At 45.8% G+C, this 22,207-nt stretch overlaps 1 protein-coding gene across 11 annotated transcripts in view; it reads right to left on the bottom strand.

The window, feature by feature from the left end:
• Positions 1–21,891, bottom strand: part of SEMA6D (semaphorin 6D) — an 82,916-nt gene extending 61,025 nt beyond the window's left edge. For 4 of the 11 annotated variants that reach the window (XM_055002346.1, XM_055002340.1, XM_055002341.1 and 1 more), the window contains exon 1: positions 21,243–21,890. In XM_055002346.1, coding sequence (XP_054858321.1) covers positions 21,243–21,324 — 82 coding nt within the window. In that variant the 5' untranslated portion in view covers positions 21,325–21,890. Of the gene's footprint in view, positions 1–21,242 lie in introns of all 11 variants that reach the window. The other 7 variants (XM_055002339.1, XM_055002338.1, XM_055002343.1 and 4 more) reach the window with 7 other exon arrangements.
• Positions 21,892–22,207: the final 316 nt, after the last annotated feature.

Raw genomic sequence — 22,207 nt, forward strand, 5'->3', positions numbered from 1 at the left:
TAAAACTTCTGAAGCATTTGTTGCTCTTATTTACTATATTCCATCAAAAGGCATTAATTTGGTGCGTGACGTCTTGTATTTCTCGTTTGAGACAAAGCGCAATAAAAACACGGAAGTCGGTGAAAAGCAAACCAATTTTAGAACACAGACTGTGCAATTGTTTTGCAGAACGGCCCTCAAGTGTAAAGACTCTTACATTTTTTTAAATTGCCTAATCAAATGCAGACGCTGTTCCAGTCACGCTAAATTTTCACATAATGGCAGAGGAACATTTCTTTCGAGCCCAGCGCTGGGCATTTGGATCACATTATTATGTTTGCTACTGTTTTTGTAAATTTTTTTTCCAAAAAAGAAGAAAAAACCCTCTGAGAATGTGCATTTTTAAATGCACCATGTACGAGCACGAATGCATACACGATTGCTAGCGGGAGAAACGGCTGCCTTGTTGCCAGGGGACACATTTGAGTGCAACGGGGCCCTTGATGAGACTGTGGAGGTGGCATTGTGTGTCCACCAGGGACTCCTCCTGCAGGAAGGCAGAAGGTATTTAGGTGTGCAAAAACAACCAACAAGCACACTTGGCTGTTTTCACATGCTACACATCGAGTGGCTTCTGATCTGATGTTCATCTCGGGAAGCGCAAGTCCTTCCGATCCAAATCCACTCTTGCATATAAAAATGCAGCCTGCCTCGCAACGGCTGCGTGTGTGTCTCCTCCACTGGGGGAGATGCCTCAGATCAATTTGAGACAAGACAAAGAAGCGTGGGGAAGGGAAAGCGCACATTTATCATACAGCCTCTTCCCTTTACGTCATTCTTCCAGTGAACGAAGCGCTACAACACATCTCTTTCCAGACAAACTGGCTCTCTCCCCAACTGGGATGCGCTCACAGGGACCTCTGTCTGGGTTCATAAGGCCATCAGCACATACACACCTGATTAATTGTTCCACGACTTAGCATGGGATTTATTCCCAGGGCCATTTTCTTTGCCTTGGTCCCCCTCTCCACCAGCTTCTGTTCCCTGACTTCTGCCTCTCCAATTACACAGTAAGTACCACCATGTGGCAGGAACATTTCCCATGATGCAACTGGCTGTTGTTTTAATGAAGGGAGGTGGCACTCCTGAGAAAGGGAAACCTGGGAATAGATTTCTTCCTGAAAGGACATCATTGCACCCTTAAAGGCCTTTTTAGTTCACCTGCAGAATCAGGGGGTAATGCTTTCCCTGGAGATGGAAGGTTTCATATCCATATGCTTTGCTAGGAAAACAACAACAAAAAATAGAGAAAAATAACTTATTAAACTAGGCTGAAAGTCTTTCCCTAACATGCTAGATTTCTATGTAGAAGGCGGTCTTTTGCATTGGCAAGCATTCAAACTCCTAACTCCCCACCTGGGCTAGAAAAAGCATGGCCATGTAGCACAGCAGACTTTATTAACTGTTCATTGTTCTTGTTAATTCATTAATAAACACATTTTCTATCTCACCTTTCTCCTCAATTGGCACCCCAAAATAGTTCACAAAATACAATTCAAACAATTTAAGTGAACAAAATACTATTTAAGTACACAAAGACACTAGCAGCACAATTCTAAACAGATTCACATCCACTGACCACATGGGGGCAGGTCACGCAAGGCCACAGGCTGAGAACCTCAGGCTAAGGTCCAACAGCCCTTCGGCTCATGCTTCTTGCCCATGCCCAGCTTTAATTACCTGCAAAAGGAAGGCAGACAAAAGCCCAGGCTCATATAACAGGTCTATTAAGAACTTATTCACTTGGATTCAATGTAAACCATATATTTAACAGACTTTAAACAAGGCAGATGTGATGGTGAAAGGAGAGTACGTGTCTACAATTATTTATTAAATGACTGTAAAAGTAACGACACGTGTTTGTGTGTCTACCTGGAATCCATAGCTTATAGAGTCACACAACTGACTCTTATGTTCACCAACAGAGATGGGCACAAACCGAAATACGAACCAAAGTTCATGACGAACTAGGCCGGTTCGTGACTCGGCAGTTCGTCAGAGCCCATTTCTGACGAACTGCCACAAACTTTAGGCTGGTTCGTTTGGTTTGTTCTTTGGTTTGGTTTGGGTTTTTGGTTCATTTGGTTTGTTTCGTCACTACAAATGGCCTGGCACCGATCAATCAGTTTCCTAGGCAACAGGGGATGGACTTCCTGCAGACCTTCTGCTGACCCAGAAGTGGCCTTCTGTTGGCCCGGAAGTGACGATTTGCTGACCTGGATGTGATACTTTCATGAACCAAAAGAACTGGTTTGTGAAAGTTCATGGTTCGTGAAATGCGACGAATCACAAATCGCACGGTTCATTTTTTTTATAGTTCGTGCCCATTTCTATCCCCCAACTTAAGATCCTGGGCTTTGAAGGCTACTAAACATCTTTCAACAATACATCTGTGAAATCCTCAATCTAAAGAAAAAACCCTTTCAACTTGGCTCCTGCAGGGAATCCAATTAAGCTCTGCCACATGCATTCTGATTGCCCTTGTTCTAGACTACCCTTATGTCCGAAGACATATGGAAGAAAATATTGGCACAACACTTCCCATTATGAAAGAGCGCGACTGAGTCAGCAAAATCGTTAGAAATGAGTTGTTTTTGCCATGGCTTTATCTTGGATGCACACCCATGTTGCAGGAAAAAGAAAATCATTCCTGAGCAGCCGATCTCTGCAATCTGAAGGAAACCATTAGAGTCTGTGAGACGGAAGATTTTATATTGTTCCATTGACAGAGCATCAGCAATTCGGATTTTTCCCTTGACCTCTTTCACATGGGTGGTTTCTACTGATTTCTCTCCCGTACACACACACACACACTACCACCCCCACCACACCTTATAACAGATCTCTTTCTCCAGGTGGCAAAACAACTGTGACCAGCTACCTTGGCAGTCAGGGCCAACACTGGCATTTTGCCCACTGTGTAAAGCGAGTCCATGCTGGCTCGCTGATTATCCAGTCCTGGGGAGTGAATGTGCCACTTCTGAACAATGCCAAGCCTGTTCTCTTCTTGGCATTTGTGTGTCCAAGTAGTTATTTCAGTGCTGTATAAATGTGAACGCAGGTAGAGCAAAATTATATCCTTTTTGCTTATTTTTAAAACCCAGCTTAGCTCTAATTAACACTTTTAATAGACCCCAAGTGCCACTGACTATTTTAATTTTTGAGAATCTCTCTTAAAACGTGTAATTATATTTCGAGTCTAGTATTCCCTCCCCCCCATTGCCTTCTGCCCTCCTGTTCTCTGACTTCACTGGTGTCTTTAAATTCCTTTTATCTTTAGGACATGCCTTATGCTGCCTATATATAAAGTCTGTTTGTGACAAGCTTGAACCTGGCTTTGCCTTGTGCTCGCAAACTCCCTGCCTCCTCCCCTTGCGTGCAGGGTGCAACAGAAAGATTCCTGATCTGGAAAGTCTTCAACCCACTCCAGTTCCCTGTATCTGATGCCTCTTGAAAGCCTATACCCTGGGATTCTTGTGGGTCTTTAAAGTGCTGTGTGTGGGTAAAGTGGCATCAAGACCCAACTGACTTATGGCAACCCCAGCAAAAGGATTTCAAGGCAAGTGAGAAACAGAGGTGGTTTGCCAGTGCCTTCCCCTGCAAAGTCTTCCTGGGTGGTCCCCTTCCAAGCACTCGCCATGTTTAGCTTCCGAGATCCAATTCGGCTATACCATGCCGCCTTTCCTCTCCTTTAAGGCACTACTGGACTTGAATTTTGCTCCAGCTTCCGGTGACGTCTGGATGTCACTGCCTCAAACTGGTGTTTGTCTCATGAGAGCCAGTTTGGTGTAGTGGTTAAGAGTGCGGGACTCTAATCTGGAGAGCCGGGTTTGATTCCCCATGCCTCCGCTGAAGCCAGCTGGGTGACCTTGGGCCAGTCACAGTTCTCTGGAACTCTCTCAGCCCCACCCACCTCACAGGGTGATTATTGTTGTGGGGATAATAATGACATACTTTGTAAACTGCTCTGAGTGGGCATTAAGATGTCCTGAAGGGCGGTATATAAATCGAATGTTGTTGTTGTTATTATTATTATGCTCACGAATCAGGATTCTAAACCATATCGTAGTCTTGGTTTAGAATCCTAGGTTTGTGGTAAAGAAACAAATTCAGTTGGTGCAGGTGTCCGCGCTTCTACATCCTGAACACTGGGATTTGAAGACTTCCAAAATGAGGAAGTCTTTAATTCAGGGGGACTCGATATCTTATCAGTGGGCCCTCCAGGGCCACTGTGTGAAACAAGATGCTCGACCAGACTTGTCAGAACTAGTCAGGCATCTTGTTTCACACAGTGGCCCTGGAGGCAAATTTTGAATGTATTCTTTACTAGTTCAACATAATAGGCTGATTCCGCACACGTTGGATAATGCACTTTCAATGCGCTTTATCAATCGTTTGAGGTGGATTTTTTGTTCCGCATACAAAAAAATCCGTTCCAAATGATCTATAAAGAGGATTGGAAGTGCATTATCCAACGTGTGCGGAATCACTAATAATTTCAAATGCAGGGCTGTACAATTCTTAAACTATGTTCAAATGTGTTGTTTATATAAGATTGTTTAAGTCTCAACTTAATCTCTAATGTAGTGTTCGTGTAACCTTTTATTATGCACTTTCTTCATCTTTTCTTTTTAAATTAAATTTTCTTTTAAAAAAAATGCTGGACCAGACGGGCTACTGGTCTGATCCATCAGGGCACCAATTATGTTTTTATGAAGGAGGGAGTCTGCAAGCCAGGTTTGCGACTACCATGAACCTCAACAGAGCTACTGAGCTGATCCATCTAATCCACAGCCGCTTGCTCTGACTGGCAGTGAATCTCAGGCAACCTTTCCATCCTGCCTCCTGAAGTTCTTTATAGGGAGAGGAACTTAAAACAAGCCAAACAGAAGTTTACCTAATGAGAAACAGCTTCACCAAAGAAACACTCACCATCAACGCTTGCCTTCATTTCTGCCTGTAAACTCATCTACTCTTCCCCCCTTGTCATCTACTCTGAAGAAGGGAGCTTGACTGTGAAAGCTAGTTCCTTGGAAATCTGATGGGTCTTTACTAGACTCAAACCTTGTTCTTCTACTGCAGACCAACATGGCTACTGAACCTATTCTTCCTTGCAGGGGTCATTTCGTAGAAAAAGAGCTGGAGGAACTCATTAGCATAGCTCATTAGCATATGCCACACCCCCGACATCGCCGCAAGTGTGTCATTAGCATAACCGATTTGCATATGCCACACCCCCTGACATCACCTATCCTGGCTGTTTTGGACCCAATCCTGGCCATTCAGGGCCGAAACTGGGCCTAAAATGGCAAAAAGGGGCTGAAAATGGCCAAAAAGGGGCCCAAAATGGTCAGGATCAGGCCGCTGCTGAGTGGGAGAGTGATCCACCACCCATCAGAGGCCTGATCCAGGCCGTTTCAGCCCCAATTCAGGCTGAAACGGGCCCAAAATAGCCGAGGGTTAGGTGGGTGGGGCCACCTGACATGTGACCTCTTTGGGAAACTGCTGGAACGGTGTTCCCCCTCGAAATGAGCCCTGCTTCCTTGCTTATTCATTCCTCAACAACTTTTCATTCTGTCACCCAGATCCCAAGCATGTCTACTCAGAAATATTCTGAACTGCAGTAAGAATGTATCCGGTTTGGTAGCGATGACTTGTCCTTTTAAGTTGAACATAAATTCACTGTGGTCTCTGTACTTGCCCCTTTCAACGTCTGGTTTTTTACTCCTAATGCATTATGCATTCCCTTCTATGGACTCTGGTTTGCTGTCTTCCATCCTCTAGCAGTCCTCATAGTAAGCTACACCTGAATCTGTGCAATGTCTGGGTTTTTTCATGATTATATTTTTGTCTTTCCTTTCCTTTGTTTCCATGTGAACTTTAGATTACAGGCCACAGAAGACTGTGCATGTTTTTTCACCTTTTGACATATGTCCTGCACTATGGTGACCTGCTCTCTAAGCCAAATTTAATTTGCATTGGTGTCCACATCACTGGGGTATGCCCCGTGCAACTCTGGTCCATCGCCTTGTGCATTGGGACAATACAATCTAAACAGCAGTCAGCAGGTCTGACCAGAGGCATCGATTGGCTGGTATAGAGAGCCTTGGGATCGGATAAGCACCAATTTGAGAATGTGAACCAGTAATGTGCATCTGACCTGGCTTGTCTCCTCTGAAAACACCTGGGACACCACAGAGGACTGCAGCCGTTTCAGTATGGGGATGTTTCCCTGCTTTAGCACTTGAAAAATGTGTACCCATGGAAATTCAGAGACTCAGGCTTTGCAATAGATTGTCCCACCCGATATATTCTCATGGTCTCCTCAAAGGACTCAAGGTGGGTTACAGTGTCAGTTAAAATACACCCCCAATAACCCAAAACAATAAAAATCGACAAACACAGCACTGAAAGTAGTCAGACAAAAAAGCGACTCATAAATTTGTAACTCAAGGAGAGGATGCGCCTCAGTGGAAGAACGCAAGCTTTGCATGGAGAAGGTCCCAGGTTTAATCCCCCAGTTAAAAGGATCAGGCAGCAGGTGACATGAAAGGACTTCCACCTGTGATTCTGGAGGGACATTGGAACTGATGTGATGTGGTGGCCAGAGTGTTGGACTAGGATCTGGAAGTTCCAGATTTTAAGCCTCACTCAGCCATGGAAGCTCACAGAGCTTTGGGCCAGACATACACTCTGAGCCTATCCTACCTCACAGGGTTGTTGTGAGGATAATATGAAGGAAAAGAGAATAATGTAAGCAGCTTTGGATCCCCATTTGGGAGAAAAGCGGGGTATAAATGAAGTAAATAAGAGTACATAACACTGAGCTTGATAGACCAGTACTGTAATTTAGTATAAGGAAGCTTTGTGTGTTTAAATTAACAGATAAATTACATCTAAGACCAATGATAACGATAACAACAATAACAACAGTCTGCTTATATAACCACCCTTCTGGACAGATTAGTGCCCCACTCAGAGTGGTGAACAAGGTCAGTGTTATTATTATCCCCACAATACAGCTGGGGAGCTGGGGCTGAGAAGAATAGCTCACCCAAGGCCACCTGCTGAGTTGGCAGTAGTGGGAATCGAACCAACAGAGTGCTGATTTGCAGCCCAACTACTTAACTGCTATGCCACAGCATGGTATATCCCCATATCTTTCCCTACCCTCCATCATAAGATTACAGCAGTCACAGATGTGGGTATACAAAATACTTGCCCTGACCTGGATAGCCCAGGCTAGATAAATCTTGTCAGATCTCAGAAGCTAAGCAGGATTAGCCCTGGTTAGTAATTGGATGGGAGACCTTCAAGGAATTCCAGGGCTGCTACGCAGAGGCAGGGAACGGCAAACCACCTCTATTATTCTCTTGGCTTGAAAACCCCTTGATGGAGTCAACCTAAGTTAGCTGCAACTTGATGGCAGCCCCTCAACCTTAAAACAGTTACTCGTGAGAAAGAGATTTGAAAGCACACAGAAAATTAAATGTATCTGCTGCTTTGGAGCTACACTGGTTCCCCAAATGGTCACGGATGACGAGTCAAATGGCATGTTAGAAGATGCATGATGGGACCTTCCAATCATCTTTTAAAGCTGAATAATAGTAACAACAGCAGCAGCAGCAACATTCGATTTATATACCACCCTTCAGGATGATTTAAAACCCACTCAGAGCGGTTTACAAAGTATGTTATTATTCTCCCCACAACAAAACACCCTGTGAGGTGGGTGGGGCTGAGAGAGCTCTGAGAGAGCTGTGACTGACCCAAGGTCACCCAGCTGGCTTCAAGTGGAGAAGTGAGGAATCAAGCCCGGCTCTCCAGATTAGAGTCCCGTGCTCTTAACCACTACACCAAACTGGCTTTCAGTTGGTACAGTTTGTAGAGAAGAGCAGCTGGGCTTGAACTTCCGCACCCCCCACCCCGTTTCATTAATCAAAACTGCCTTCCCCATGCTGTTATAGGTCTTCTGTGAGAGAGTAATATCTCCTTCTAAATTATTTTTCTTTTCAGCATGTCTTGTATCAGTGTTCCAACATTAATACAAGACTGTAGCATTATGCATGCAAGAGATACAAAGGGGAGAGAAATATCAGGCAAAAAATCCTGTATCAGGAACATATCAATTCAACTCAACACACACACACACAATGGCTTGGAATTAATACTGATTTCTCCAAACTCTAAGACAAACTCCAACAACCAGGAAACCTGGTTTTGATTAAGAACATGGGAAGAGTCCTGCTGGACTGGACCAGTATCGAGTCCAGTATCCTGTTTTGCACTGTGGCCGACTAGTTACTCTGGAGAGCCAACTAGGCACAGATAGCAAGGCCTTCCCCTGATGTTGTCTCAATGTAGAGGTTCTCTGTTAGTCACCATGGCTAGTTGCCACTGATAGATTTATCCTCCACAAATTCATCTAGTTAGCAAAACTGTGCAAGGGATAGCAAGTTTTAAGCCCATCTCTCTTCCGCAACCTCAAAGATATCAGTCCGGCTTTTAGAGGAAATACTGGGTGGTCTGTGGTTTCCATCACATCTACTTTGAACTTCAAACCCACCACAACCGAGGACAGGATCATCAGGAAGAAGAGGAGTGGGACATTAGCTCCTTGCTTATGCATTCGTTTTACTTATCCGCCTTGTAAAGTAATCTGTCTTGAGTCTCAGTGGAAAAGGTGGACTCTAAATAACGTACATAAAAATAAAATGTATACCCCGCTTTTATCTCCACAAGGACTGAATGCAGCTTACAACAGGACCTCCCCTCAATATAAATGATCAAGTTAATAACAAATAGCTACATCTTGGTCCAGTCTTGGTCTCGTTGGCTACCTCATCTGAAGACAATGTCTGCAGAGCCAAAGGGTCAAAAATCCTCTGGCCAAGCCCTGAGGTTTACAGAGTATCTGAAACAGCACAGATGCTAAACTGCTGACAAAAGATGTTTCTCTTCTCACTCCCTTCTTGCTGGCACCCTGGCCAACAACAAGCCCTCCTGCTTCTCAGACTTTCCCTTAGGATAAATGGAATGTTAATAATCGAGGATAAATCGAATGTTATTATTATTAGTTAAGAGTTCCTTTTCTCAACTAGGTTTCATCATATGAGTCTAGGGAACCCTCTTCAGATTTTGAACCTTTGGGAGAACACTGAAGCTCCACAACACAGTCTGTATCACGAATCACGTCTTAATGAGTTGGGTCACGTGAATAATGACACAACATGGGTGGCCACCCCTGAACTGAGACTTGGCGCAAATGTTCTCCGGCTTAGGATCTTTGAGACCAGTTGCTGGAATAAGTCTGGACTCCATACAGCAAGCCTAAATTATAACTCTGTTGATCAGTTTAGGACAGGAGGCCAGTTTACCTGTGCTGAGGGCTCCAAAATGAGAGCATCCAGAATTCCTAGCCTGTTCCTAGCCTCCGGCTGTGAGCTTCCTGGATGCAGCTGCCGAGCATTTACCTCACCCGCAGTACAAGCAGATCTGCAGCCAGACCCCTCGCCCCTGTGAGTGGCTGATTTATTCCACTCACTGTGGAGGTGGCGGGAGGCCTTCTCTAGGGGGCAGGGAAAAGGGTCTGCAGCAGATCTTTCAAGTGCCAAGGTGAGGGAAACAAGTCCCCATATCGCCCATGTGCAGAGGTCCACTTGGCAGGAGCGATAAGGGCCATTTGTTTGGCGGCTCTGAAGAGAACCTAACTAGAGGGAGTGCCTGGAATATGTTCCAGGGCAGAATTGCTTGGGGTTGTGCAGCAGGACTAAGCTGACAAAATTATTCCTTCTGAAGAAAGGACTTGACTGGCAGTTCACACACACACTCACTCCCCAGCCTCTTGTAACCCAAGTCATTTGTTTGTACAGTTCAGTCCAATTGCCTTCAATTGGCTGACTTCCAGGTACCAACCGCTTAACTAGGTTGTGGATCTAGTTGATAACGGAAAGGGGAACGGACGGGGGAGAGAACGACATGCTTCAGTAAGTGGCCATTAGGCAAGGGTGATTTTTATGCCTGCAAACGGGAGGCACTCGTGCTACTAAGGTCAGAAAGTCCAAGGGTAATCGTGCCTGTGCCCTTGAAGGCATAAATCAAAGCTTTCCAGGGATTCATTTCATTTACAGGGTTTGTAAACATTTTGACACAATACAGCCCTCACCTGACAGTCTTGGGCCTCTTTGCTTCTGTTTTCAGCATCGTTAATTTTAATTTTTTTGTGTTGGTACTGACGATAAATCTCGATAACCTTAGTTCTCACTATAAAAAAGAGACTCTTAACATCCCCCTGGCCCCCAAAACTCTCTGATCTGGGAACAGCCTGTACTGAGGGAAGTTCTTTAAGCCCTATAAAATGGCTACACGGAAGTCTTCTGTGATCATAGGACTCACCTTTGAGCACTTCTAACAAGCACACATCAAAGGATGGTGACAGGTGTGGCCTGCAATAGAGACAGTGTGGAGTTCTGGCTAGAGTGGCAGACTAGGACCTAAACAACCCAGGCTTGATTCCCTGCTCTGCCATGGAAGTTTGCTGGGCAACTGTAGGCCAGTCACATTCTCAGCCTAACCTACCTCAAAGGGCTATTGTGGGGTTAAAATGGAGGACAGGACAATTATACAAACCACTCTGGGTCTCCACTGGGGAGAAAGGCAGGAATAAATGAAATAAAATATAAATAAAATAAACCGATCCTTGATTTTCAGTGCCTGCATTGGGAGGGGGAAGTGGGGGCGGGGAGAGAAATTATGATTATCCTAAATCTCTGTAAGATTCTCATGAACTCCTACACGGAAATTCCATGGAAATGCATGAGAAATAAGGATATAGCCTTTGTGTGTTAAATCTATGTAGGAATCTCATGAATTCCTACATGGAAATTCCAAGGCACGAAGAAATAAGACTGTGGTCTTCATATGTTGGATCCTTGTGAATTCCTACATTGAGATTGCATGGAAACTCATGAAAAAGTGTCATGGAGCTCAGTAATAGAGAGGATTCCTCAGGAGGAGAGGAGCCTCGTGTAACCAGCCTAGCCAGCCCTGACTCAGCAGAAGCTGGTGATCAGGAGGAACAGCTGCTGGCGGATCAGAGTCCACGGCCAGCAGCCGAGCCAGAGGCACCAACACCCTGCAGCTCCAACACCACCGGTGAAGCTCAGCCACCGGTTGACCACAGTCCTCAGCCATCAGCCAAGCCAGAGGCACTAACACCCTCCAGCTACCACACCACTGGTGAAGCACAGCCAAGGATGTCCAAACCTCCAGCCTCACCTAGAGAGTGCAGCAGGCAAAGGCAACGTGTGGAGCTGCAGGAGAGGTGGCAAAGTGCACACCTCCTGGCCAGACACCAGCTGCTTGTTGAGAATGATGAGGAGTGACCACAGGATAACTTCCAAGCAGCTGGCTGCAAGCCCAGCCTGTCTATAAAACCCAGCCACAGAAGACCTGGAAGCAACACGTCAGAATCCTGTTCCTGCTGTGACTGCACCACTGAACCTTGCCTTGTTCTGTGACCACTGGACTGCGCCTTGACTCTGTTTCTATGTAGCCTTGAACTAACCGGTGATCCACGTATGGACCTCCTGACTTGGCTTTCAGACTTTGGGCTTACCACTGGCTTTGGACTTGTGCTCAGACTTCGGACTGGACTTGGGCTACTGTGCTTGGGCTGGGCCAACCCATGACAGTAAGGATGTAAGACATCGCATGTTAAATCTTATCAATTCCTACTTGGAAGTGGTCATCGCGTATTAAGACTATATAGGATTATTGTGACTTCAACATGGAAGATCCATTGAAATGCGTGAAGAATAAGGTTATAGTCATCATTGTTAAAACTGTGTAGGATTCTCACAAAGTCCTACATAGGGGCTCTATGAAACAACCTTTAGCGCTGAGGCCTACACCAGATGTTTGCAGCCTTTCAACCCAATTACAAGCCAGTTAGGCCTCCCCTACTTGGCCGTAAACTGATTTATTCATTATTAAGATTTCTTTCCCACCCTTGTTTACTCTTATTCTCTGACCTTTCTCCTTTCTCCTGGCTTTCTCCATCCAATTTATTTCGTGAACTCTCTGAAAAGGGAAAATTTTCTACACCCTGGGAAAAGCACCTGGCATGCTGTGGATGGAAAATAAATATTGAGTAACGTAAAATAGCCACTTCATGGCTGAGCAGAGCAGGGTTCCGAATTGGTCTCTTGGATCTAAACACAACACTTACGCTGTGCAGCGTACCAGCTCCTTGGTCGGTTAAGTTTATGGCTGAAGCCAATGAGGCTTAACTAGCTTAAATCCAATTGTATGATGGATTGAGTGTGCAAAAAGTGGATTTAAGAATTAAATGCTATAATGTGTGTGTGTGTGGGGGGGATGTTTATATTTGATGGTTTAGAGCCTAAATCCCAAAGCAGTTAAACCCTGGGTTTAATTTGATTTACTCTTAATTCCAAGCAGGACTGCAAGGTTTAATCAAGTAATCAATTTGATTCAAAACATTTTAACTGGCTAAGAAGGTATAAGGAGGCAGCAATTTTTAATTTACAAAGAACTCGTTTTGGGTATTGTAAAAGAGGCATTTCCTTACTTGTGAGAAGAGGAGGAAGAATGCATCTTCCAATATAATTCCTGCTATGACACAGGAATGTACCAACTAAAAGCAAAGTATGGGTTTTTGGAGCGGGGAGGGGGGCTGGCCACACATAGGCAATTTTATGGAGATTTAACTGATTAACTGAGTTACTAAATCTAACTACGATTTCTTTAACTGTGCGATAGCCCTAATTCCAAACGGATCAGCTCTCTTCTTTTTGTAAATCAGTATGTGAAATGGAAAAACTAACCAGGGCTTCGTTTTATGCTGCAGACCAGCTCGTTAGCCTTGGAGTGGGGAAACCTGGCTTCAAGATCCTGCTCCCAATCTAAAGCAGAGTTGCATCTTTCTAAGTCCAGTGGCTTCAACAGATTCAGAAGGGCATAACTCTGCCGAGGATGGCATTGCCAGCCGTGCTGCTTAGCCCTGTTGTGGGGATATCTGGGAATAACCCCCTCCCAATAAAAAGTCACCCTAAGCACATTAAGAGAAGGATACCAATTAAATACATTATAAACCATCAAAGAAAGCCTTTAAACATAATATAAGCAATAGGGCTCATTTCGAGGGGGAACACACAGGAACGCAGTTCTGGCAGTTTCCCAAAGAGGTCACATGTCAGGTGGCCCCGCCCACCCGACTCTCGGCCATTTTGGGCCTGTTTTGGCCTGGATTGGGGCCGAAATGGCCCGGATCTGCCCTCTGATGGGAAGTGAATCACTCTCCCGCTCATCAGCAGCCTGATCCTGACCATTTTGGGCCCTCTTTCAGCCATTTTCAGCCCCTTTTTGCCATTTTGGGCCCAATTTCAGCCCTGAACGGTCAGGATTGGGTCCAAAACAGCCAGAATAGGTGATGGCAGGAGGTGTGGCATATGCAATTCAGTTATACTAATGACACACTTCCAGTGATGGCAAGACGTGTGGCATATGCTAATGAGCTGTGCTAATGAGTTCCTCCAGCTCTTTTTCTACGAAATGACCCCTGAGCAATACAATATATTTATCAAAAACTCCTTTTCTTTAGAGAAGGAAGAAGGCATTGGAGACGTTTGGAGGCAGTCCCTTCCAATTGAGAAAGACTGAAAAATACAGTATCATTCTGCTTCTACCGGAGAAAAAGGAATTGCTATACTCAAGAGAGGAAGGAGGAAATTCTAGAGGAGTAGTCTTCAGCCCCTGAAGACTCACCTTTAAAGCCCACCCCCAAGCAGCAGTATAAGACAGGAAGTCACATAACATCACAGTCACATGACTGAAAGGGAGGCGCCACAAAATGAAATCCTCTCAAGTACTGAGTGGTCTCGCCTGTCATCCAAAAAAGAGGATTTCTATTCATATGTACGTGTATCAGGTCCTTCCAAAAAGCAACCCTCAAGTGACAGATCTATTGGCAAGGCTTCACTGCCCACCAGAGGGCCCCAAGTCACGAACTGAAGACCACTGTTCTAGATCCTGTGGTCTTGTCCAGTTCGCAGGGTAGGGAGCAATCCCAAAGAAGTTTTGCCAACTCTGCTGGAGAACAAGATGTGCCATTTGGTGCTCTACACTAGTCTGAACAGGGAAGCTAAATCAAGTCAGGCCCCTCTGACGTTTTTCCAACCAAGGCCACAAACTCCAAATTGAACCTTGAGTTAGGAGAGGGAATCTGTTTCAAATAATTTGAATGTTTTTAAAAAAACCTCCATGGCTAAAAACATAGACTGAAAATCAACTCCCGAAAATTTCATTGTGCTTTTTGTCCCCCTTCTCCGCCGCTCCTCCACAGGTTGAGGCAACACTCAGCCCCCAAACAAAAAGAACTGCCCGTTCTGGATGTTAACTTTAGTTAACCATAGGCCGACAATGTTGCCAGTGGTGTGGAAGAAGGGAGGAATCGCTGTTGCCAGCTGCATTGTTCACAGTTGGATGGTTTCTCCAAATGGCTATAGAGCCAGTAGCCTGGTGTGGCCAAAGACAGGATGATGAATGAGCAACAAACAGTGTCCAAGTTGAAAGAATGGCCGGAGTTCACTTCAGGGTTGTTAAAATGCTAATCTAGTTTAGTTAACAAAAGCTGGACGGACTAGAAAAGCTAGGGAAATAAGGACACCTCTCAAATGCTATCACATGCACACACACAAAATAAGTAGGTTGTGAAACAGTTGGAGAATGTGCAGAATAACTGCCAAGTGCGCCCATTTACCAAACTGGCAAACGTGCATATTTACCAAACTAGCCAGTATGCACATTTACTCAAACACTGGAAAACATACATAAGTTGATAGCATAAATAAAGATTTTATATACAGCACAGTTCATATAAACATTCTCTTTTGAACAGTATGTATTGTTCATCAATATATAGTATTCAATTTGGTCTTTAGATATTTGTTTTCATCTCTGTACATGTTGCATGCACCTATTGGTCTTAGTTATTAATCATACATTATTTATTTCGAAAAAATTATACATTGTTAACTGCAGTGTTCGTAAGCAACCCTGAGGCTGCCTTTGTTTGAGAGCAAAAAGAAAGGTTCAAAATAAGTAATTCAAAAATAAGATAAACATGCATGCATAGTTAGGCTGCCTTCAGGTTAATATGCAACAATTATCAGTTATTCCGCATGCAGTCTGACCTTCTCAGTGGAAGCTCCCAATCTGTAGTAATTTATCCATAAAACAAAAAGCCTGAGATGTGATCTTTGCCTATGGACATGAAACATTTTAGCTTTTGTTTGAAATTATTCCCCCTCCCCCCCACCAATGAAACTAACATTTGTTAACTGCTGTTTTGGAATGACTATTAAGGCAAGACTGGGAAAAAACAGACCCTCCCCAATCTATTGAAAAGAGTATGATAAGGCCGGTAATGTGATTTTTCACTGAACCGTTCTTCCATGCGACATGGGAACAAACTTGAACATGCTTTCTTTTCAGCCTGAAGTTGGCAGCTATTCACAGAACGAGTAACAACTTAATAAAACAGCTTAGATGGATTTTAGCGGCAACGGCAGCAGCTTATCTGAGGCATAAAGACAGATCATCTGTCCTCCCAATAGTTTTTTGATGAAAGCAACATTTGGGCTGTTTTAATTAGACGTAGGTCTTTTAAGACTGAAATTAACACAGCTCTCTGCAGGCATAAACTCTCTCCTAGTCTACAATCTCCTTAACTGCTCCCGGAGTCAATTATTAATTTCTGCAGGCGTAAAATGAGTGTTGACATTTTAGACCAGAATCGCAGGTATGTTGAATGAGTAAATATGTAATTGCCTTCTTGTTCTCTTTATTGTGCCAAGCCCCCACCTCCAAAACCCCCACAACCCCAACAGACTTCTGCAGTCCTTTGGATCTGCAACTGAACAATGCTCAAAATGGTCATAAGCAGGACTTTTTTTCCAACTGGAACGTGGTGGAACAGAGTTCCGGTACCTCTTGAAAATGGTCACATGGCTGGTGGCCCTGCCCCCTGATCTCCAGACAGAGGGGAGTTTAGATTGCCCTCCGTGCCGCTGAGCGGCACGGAGGGCAATCTAAACTCTCCTCTGTCTGGAGATCAGGGGGCAGGGCCACCAGCCATGTGACCATTTTCTCCGAGGGCAACCCACTCAGTTCCACCACCTCTTTTCCCAGAAAAAAAGCCCTGGTCATAAGAAAGGGTTTTAAGAAATAGACCTGCCATTAACCTGATCCAAACCTTTCTCTCATGTTATATGGACGCATACTTGACACTGCCTCTTTCATAACTTGGCTGAACGAAGTACAGGAACGGAATGTAGAAATCTAACTATGCCCAGCGCATAGTTAGACATGGTTGTCAACGAGAAGGGAAGAGCTCAAGTAGTTTTTGGTCTATAAGGAGACTGTAAGGACTTGTTTCTCTGTAAAAATCAACCAAGGAAGGAAATTTTTTCTACTAGACTTCAGAGTCAACCAGGAAGATGGATGGGCAGAAGGCCAAGACAGAAGAAATCACTGTTTCACATCAGCACGTGATTAAACTATGGGACTCACTGCCACAAGATGTGTGAATGGCCACTAGCCGAGAAGGTTTTCAAACAGACAACTAATGTATGGACATCAGATCTATCAACTACCTTTAGCAGGTAGTTGATACAACCCCTGAGTACTAGATTCTGGGAATATACCAGCAGTTGGTGCCTCCATGTCTTACTTGTGAACTTCCTGGAACAGCTGGCTGGAAACAAACAAACAAAAAAAACTAGAAAAGGTGGAACTTTAATCTTATCTGTGGCAAAACAATGTTGCCCACTCTGGAAACAGAGGGACACTCTGTATTTCATGCAGTAATTTAAGCTCTGTCTTCTGGAAACAACAGCTGGAAAATGGGTACGATCAACTTACTGAACTTGTATCTGAGCATTCTCCAATATGGCTCCCACTTTATGGAACGGCCTGTCTAAGGAGGCAAGGAAGGCTTTCTCGCGTCTGTCTTTCTGTGGGAGGGCATTGTTATAAAGGGAACAGGGGTTGCAGTCAACAGAAGTAGGCCAGGAGAAGGCTTTTTAAAAAATCCTTTTAAATAGTTGCAAACATGCATTTATATCCCCTATTGCACGTACACGAAAACGTCTTTGAAACTGACTCTACTGACCCATACTGTGTAATCCGCCTTGAGTCTCAGTGAGAAAGGCGGACTATAAATAACATAAATAAAAATAAATTTCTTACAGGGAATATGGTTGCAGTCTATTGCACCACTTGTATGTATTATTCTATTTGTACTGCAGTTTTCTAATTTTTGCAATCCAGTCGTCGGATTATTCGTTGCGTGTCTTATGTTGTTTCTGTTTATTGTATTGTTTTTCCAATTTTGTAATCCGCCTCAAGCCTCAGTGAGAAAGGCTGACTAAATAAATAAATAAGGAGTCTATTCTTCAAGCCATGATCAACTCCACGCCACCACAGATAGCACAAATGTTTCTGAAACCGGTAAGCAGTTGTTTGTCATCTTGAATTCTTATGTTATTGATGCACAACACATTTCAATACATTCATCAGAAATCTCTTCAGGGAAATGGGAAGAGCTCTGAACGACACAACGTCCAGCATCTACCAGATTTGGGATCTGCTGGGGTTGAAGACAGCTACGATTAACCACCCTTCTCATCACACTTTAAAAAAGTACTATACGTTTAAAATGGACCACCTCTAAGTGCACTGAGGATTGGATCAAGATGCATTCACCCAGATGGCTGGCTACCAGAACAGCGGCAGAGAACCCCCCCCCCCCCACACACACAAATTTTCTGGTAGAGATGCTGTTTAAAAGAGGACTGCTGTCTCCTCAAAAACAGCACAGATATTGAGAATACAGTAGGGTAGGAAGAGACATGAGTAGATGTTCAGTGTAGCTAAAATGCAAGCAGGGCTTCCAGCAACCCCTGGCTTACCTCTCCGTTTGAACACTCATTTAAATTCTACATGTTTAATGGATTTCTAGGACAGCATCTTTCCTCTCCATTTTTTTTAAAAAGCAACCGAGCTTTCTATGAGATCCTATAAAATGCATTTAAAGTTTATGGCAGGCAAAAAAAAAAATCACAGAACTCATCTGGCAATTTCTATTTATTTGAGCCAGAGTAAATGTTTATACAATATCTGCCAACAGAACAGAATATGCCTGTCACTCACCACATTAAACATGGGTATGTGTACAACTTCATTTAGCTTGATTTACTGAATCAGATATCTAGAGCAGTGTGGATTTTCTTTCTTTCTTTCTTTCTTTCTTTCTTTCTTTCTTTCTTTCTTTCTTTCTTTCTTTCTTTCTTTCTTTCTTTCTTTCTTTCTTTCTTTCTTTTTCTTTCTTTCTTTCTTTCTTTCTCTTTCCCCTTCCCCCTCTCTTTCTTTCTTTAGCCTTTGACAACAGCCAACTCCCCCCCCCCTTTAAAAAAAACCCCATCCTGCCTATGTACAGCATGGAAGCATTTTCTGAGAGACTTCTGTGAAAACGTTCTCCAAAATTTTTTTGGAAAATGATGCCATAAATTTGGCCAATCTAGCACGATGACGACGGAATTTTAAATCTCTATCAGCACACTGCTTCAGAAAACAAAGAACTTTCAACACATCTCAAGTTGGCAAAGAAATCTATATACAGACACTTCTCAGGGCAAGTCATTTTGGAAAGCCAGAATTTGTTGCGGCTACTCTTGGAATATAGGATGTGTATCTATTTAAACTGGTGGGTTTAAATACATAGGACACAGAGAGTACTATTTCTAGAGTATTCACATGGGCATGCATCCCTATGGACTATGACCCGTTACTTTACTGCTGACGCGTACAAAAACAAGTAAATACATTCTGCTGTAATGTGGGTATACACACAGAGCAATCCCAAGAAGGCTTACTTGGAAGTAAGTTTCACGTTATTCAATGGGCTTACTACTATGAAAGCTTCCTTGCAAGTGCAGCCTTATATATATATATATATATATATATATATATATATATATATATCCCACCCCATCACTCTGTCTCTGTCTCTTGCTGGGGGTCAGATCCTGCCAGGTCCCCCAGTCACTGATTCTGACATCTGCTGGAGTCTGTGTACATCACAGCCACTGCCGGCGCTTTAAGTGTTCAGCAGAAATGGCAACACTGCAAATGAAAAAATGTCATCCACATCTATCAGGAAATTTCTTTAGGGGAGGGTGGCGAAGCTGCGAAAGGCACGGAGCAAGACGGCAAACAAAAAACAAACCTTTGTAGCATCTGGCAACTTGCATAAATCCCCATTCCTAAACTTGTTTACTCAAATCCCCCCCTCCCCATTTCAATGCAACATTTCCATCCCTTCTGCTGGGCTTCTTAGATCAATTGAAAGGGGAACTCTTTTAACACACAAGGAAACAGTCTCCATTTAGGAACGGCTGGATGATCTAGCTTATCTATCCAAGATTTATAAATTATGAAAGGAGATGGGTGGGTGGAGGGGAGCAGGTGGAACTTTCTTTAAACCTTTCCTAATTACTCTGTGAAAGCAGCGGTGTCAGGTTTGCCATTCTGGACAGAGAAAGCAAAAAAGGGGAGGGGGAGGCACAGAAGGAAGGGGGGGAGAAAGAAAGTTACACTCCTCTGCATTTTAACAAAACCTTGCTTTCATCGGGAGGTGAGGATGAAGGGGTGGGGGGGTGCCAGCCCCTGCCACGGCACAGGGCTAATTCAGAAGCGACTCCCTTGTTTGTTTCCATCCATAATTGATGGGGAGCGTGAAATACAGCTCCCTCTATCTCCCAGAGCTTGGCTACTACGGGGGGGGGGGGGGGGGGCTGGAGGCACCAGGCTCGGTCTGCCAAGGCCAGCCACTAAATCATGCAGCTTTTAGTTAGCAGCACTTAGAGGCTGGGTGGAGGGTATTCTCCCCCCCCCCCAACGACCAGCTCCAGATTCCTAGTGAGAATCAATGGCTGCACTGACATATTCTACCCCCCCCCCCCACTACACCATTTCACAATATGAAGGATGCATCTCCAAGGACCTCTGGCACACCACAGGGGCCGATCCCCTCTGCTCCTGTGCAATCGCTCTACCAATTTCCGGGGGGGGGGGGGAATCTCTGGCAATGATAATGAACGTGCTAGGGGCAAGGGGTGTACTGATGCTCTCAGACCTGCCACTGAAATCATTACCGTCCCCAAATGACTATTTGGGTGCTTTGTGAAAATGGGATGGCCCAAGCGAATGGCAGAGATTTGATTTTTTTTTTTACACTATTGTTGTTATTACTTCCCCAGCAAGAGAAAGTTCCCAGCGACTACCAGGACTGCGTCTACAGAGAGGGAGGGAGAGAGAGAGAGAGAAAGAAAGCCCCCTGCCAGCGACCCATGATTCTTGCAGACAGCTTGTCGGGAAGGTTGCCTGCAATTTCCAAAGCCTCCCCCCATCTCAAGGCCTGCTCGTTAATTAACACCCTCTTTCCCAGCCGAGAAGCGCTTCAGGGAGGAAGGGAGCGAGAGGGCTCGGGACCCCTCCACGGCCTGTCAAGGATCCTCTTCCTCCACCGGGCTACACCAGGCGGCTCGAATTTACAGGTGGGCCACCTTCTCAGGGATTATTTGTTTAACTCTTCCTACACCCCACACTGGGGACTCCAAGCAGTCCACACATGCAAATACTATTGAAACCGAGATGTACGCACTAAAAGGCACTCTGCAACACTCCGGGACAAACGATGCGAGACACAGGCGCCTGAGCATGTGCAAAGTGTCAACCCGCCCCCCGAAGCCCTCCAGTAGGGCCACAGGCAGAGAAAGGGGCATGGTCTCCAAGCGCATCTTGAGAAATTACCAGCCCCGACTGCAGAGAATCTGCCCCCCCCCCGAAGTACCTGCTTCCGATACCCGCAGCGGTCACCGGCGCAAACCCGCACCTGGTCTCCTTTGGTGCGACATTCCCAGGTCGCTCCCGCCACCCCTCACCGCTGCCACGGGGTAAAACCTCAAACAAGCACGCGCGCACATACGACCCCCCACACCCCAAACCATCACAGCTGTCCTCCTCTCTACTAGCTTCTAAAAGACGGACCCCCCCAAATCGCCCCTTTGCAAACATAATCGTTGTGACCCCCCCCCCCAAGGAAAAACTCCAAACCAAACCTCCACCTCGGACGTTTCTTTCTTCTGCAATCCGGCCAGCGCGATCTCCATCTGTTCCATTAACCCCGGCGCATTCACACATGCACACGCGTGCAGACGCCCAAGCGCGAGTGGAGAAGCCACGCGTGGCCGCCGCCGTCCCTCGCCGCTCTGCAACAGCCTTCAGAACCAAAAAGCCGAACCGTTGCCAACCGAGCGCGACGCAGCCTGCGCAACCGAGGAGCCCAGGCTCACAACGCAAAAATCCACCTTTTGCGGGCCACGCACGAGTCCCCTCCGCGCCGGAGCCTCTGCAAACGGACCGCCGTCCTGCGAAGGGGGAACCGCCGGGAGCCCAGCGGGGGCGCTCGCCTGCCTGCCTGCCGCTCGCTGCGGCTCGGATTTGGCCGAGCGAAAACTGGAGACGGAGAAGGGGGAGTCGAAATGCAGCTCCTACCTCCGAGAAAGCGGGAGGGGAGACGGGGGAGCCCGGCGCAGGACCGCCGCGCTCAAGAGCCGATGGCCCGGCGGGAGTCCGGCGCGCTCCTCTTGCTCCTCCGCCGGCCAAAGCTCGCCGCGGCGCCCGGGCGCACCGGCAGCAAGTCAGCCCCGACGAGCCCGGCAAATGGTGTAACTCGAGCCATCGCCAGCCGCTCGGCGAGCGCAAAGGGGGAGAGGCGCAGCCGCCGCGCCAGCCGCTCCGCTCCCCGCGACCATCAGAGGGCTGGCGAGAGCGCGGCGCCGCGCCCCTCCCACCCGCTGGGGCAGCCGAGCCCAGCCGGCCCTCCCCGGCGGCGGCGCGGCCCCGAGCACTCCTCGCTCCCCCTCCGCTGACCCTCCGCTGGCCTCTCGCTCCCCTCCTCCCCCAAGGAGCCGCTGCAACCCCCAACACCTCCGTTGCATCGGCAGGCTTCCGCAGTGGCCATGCAGGAGCGCTCCCTTCTCCCCCGCCTCCTTCCTCTTTCATTATTCAGGGTCTATTTCAG

Source organism: Eublepharis macularius, chromosome 18, assembly GCF_028583425.1.
Source record: "Eublepharis macularius isolate TG4126 chromosome 18, MPM_Emac_v1.0, whole genome shotgun sequence".
In the NCBI taxonomy this organism is placed as follows: Eukaryota; Metazoa; Chordata; class Lepidosauria; order Squamata; family Eublepharidae; genus Eublepharis; species Eublepharis macularius.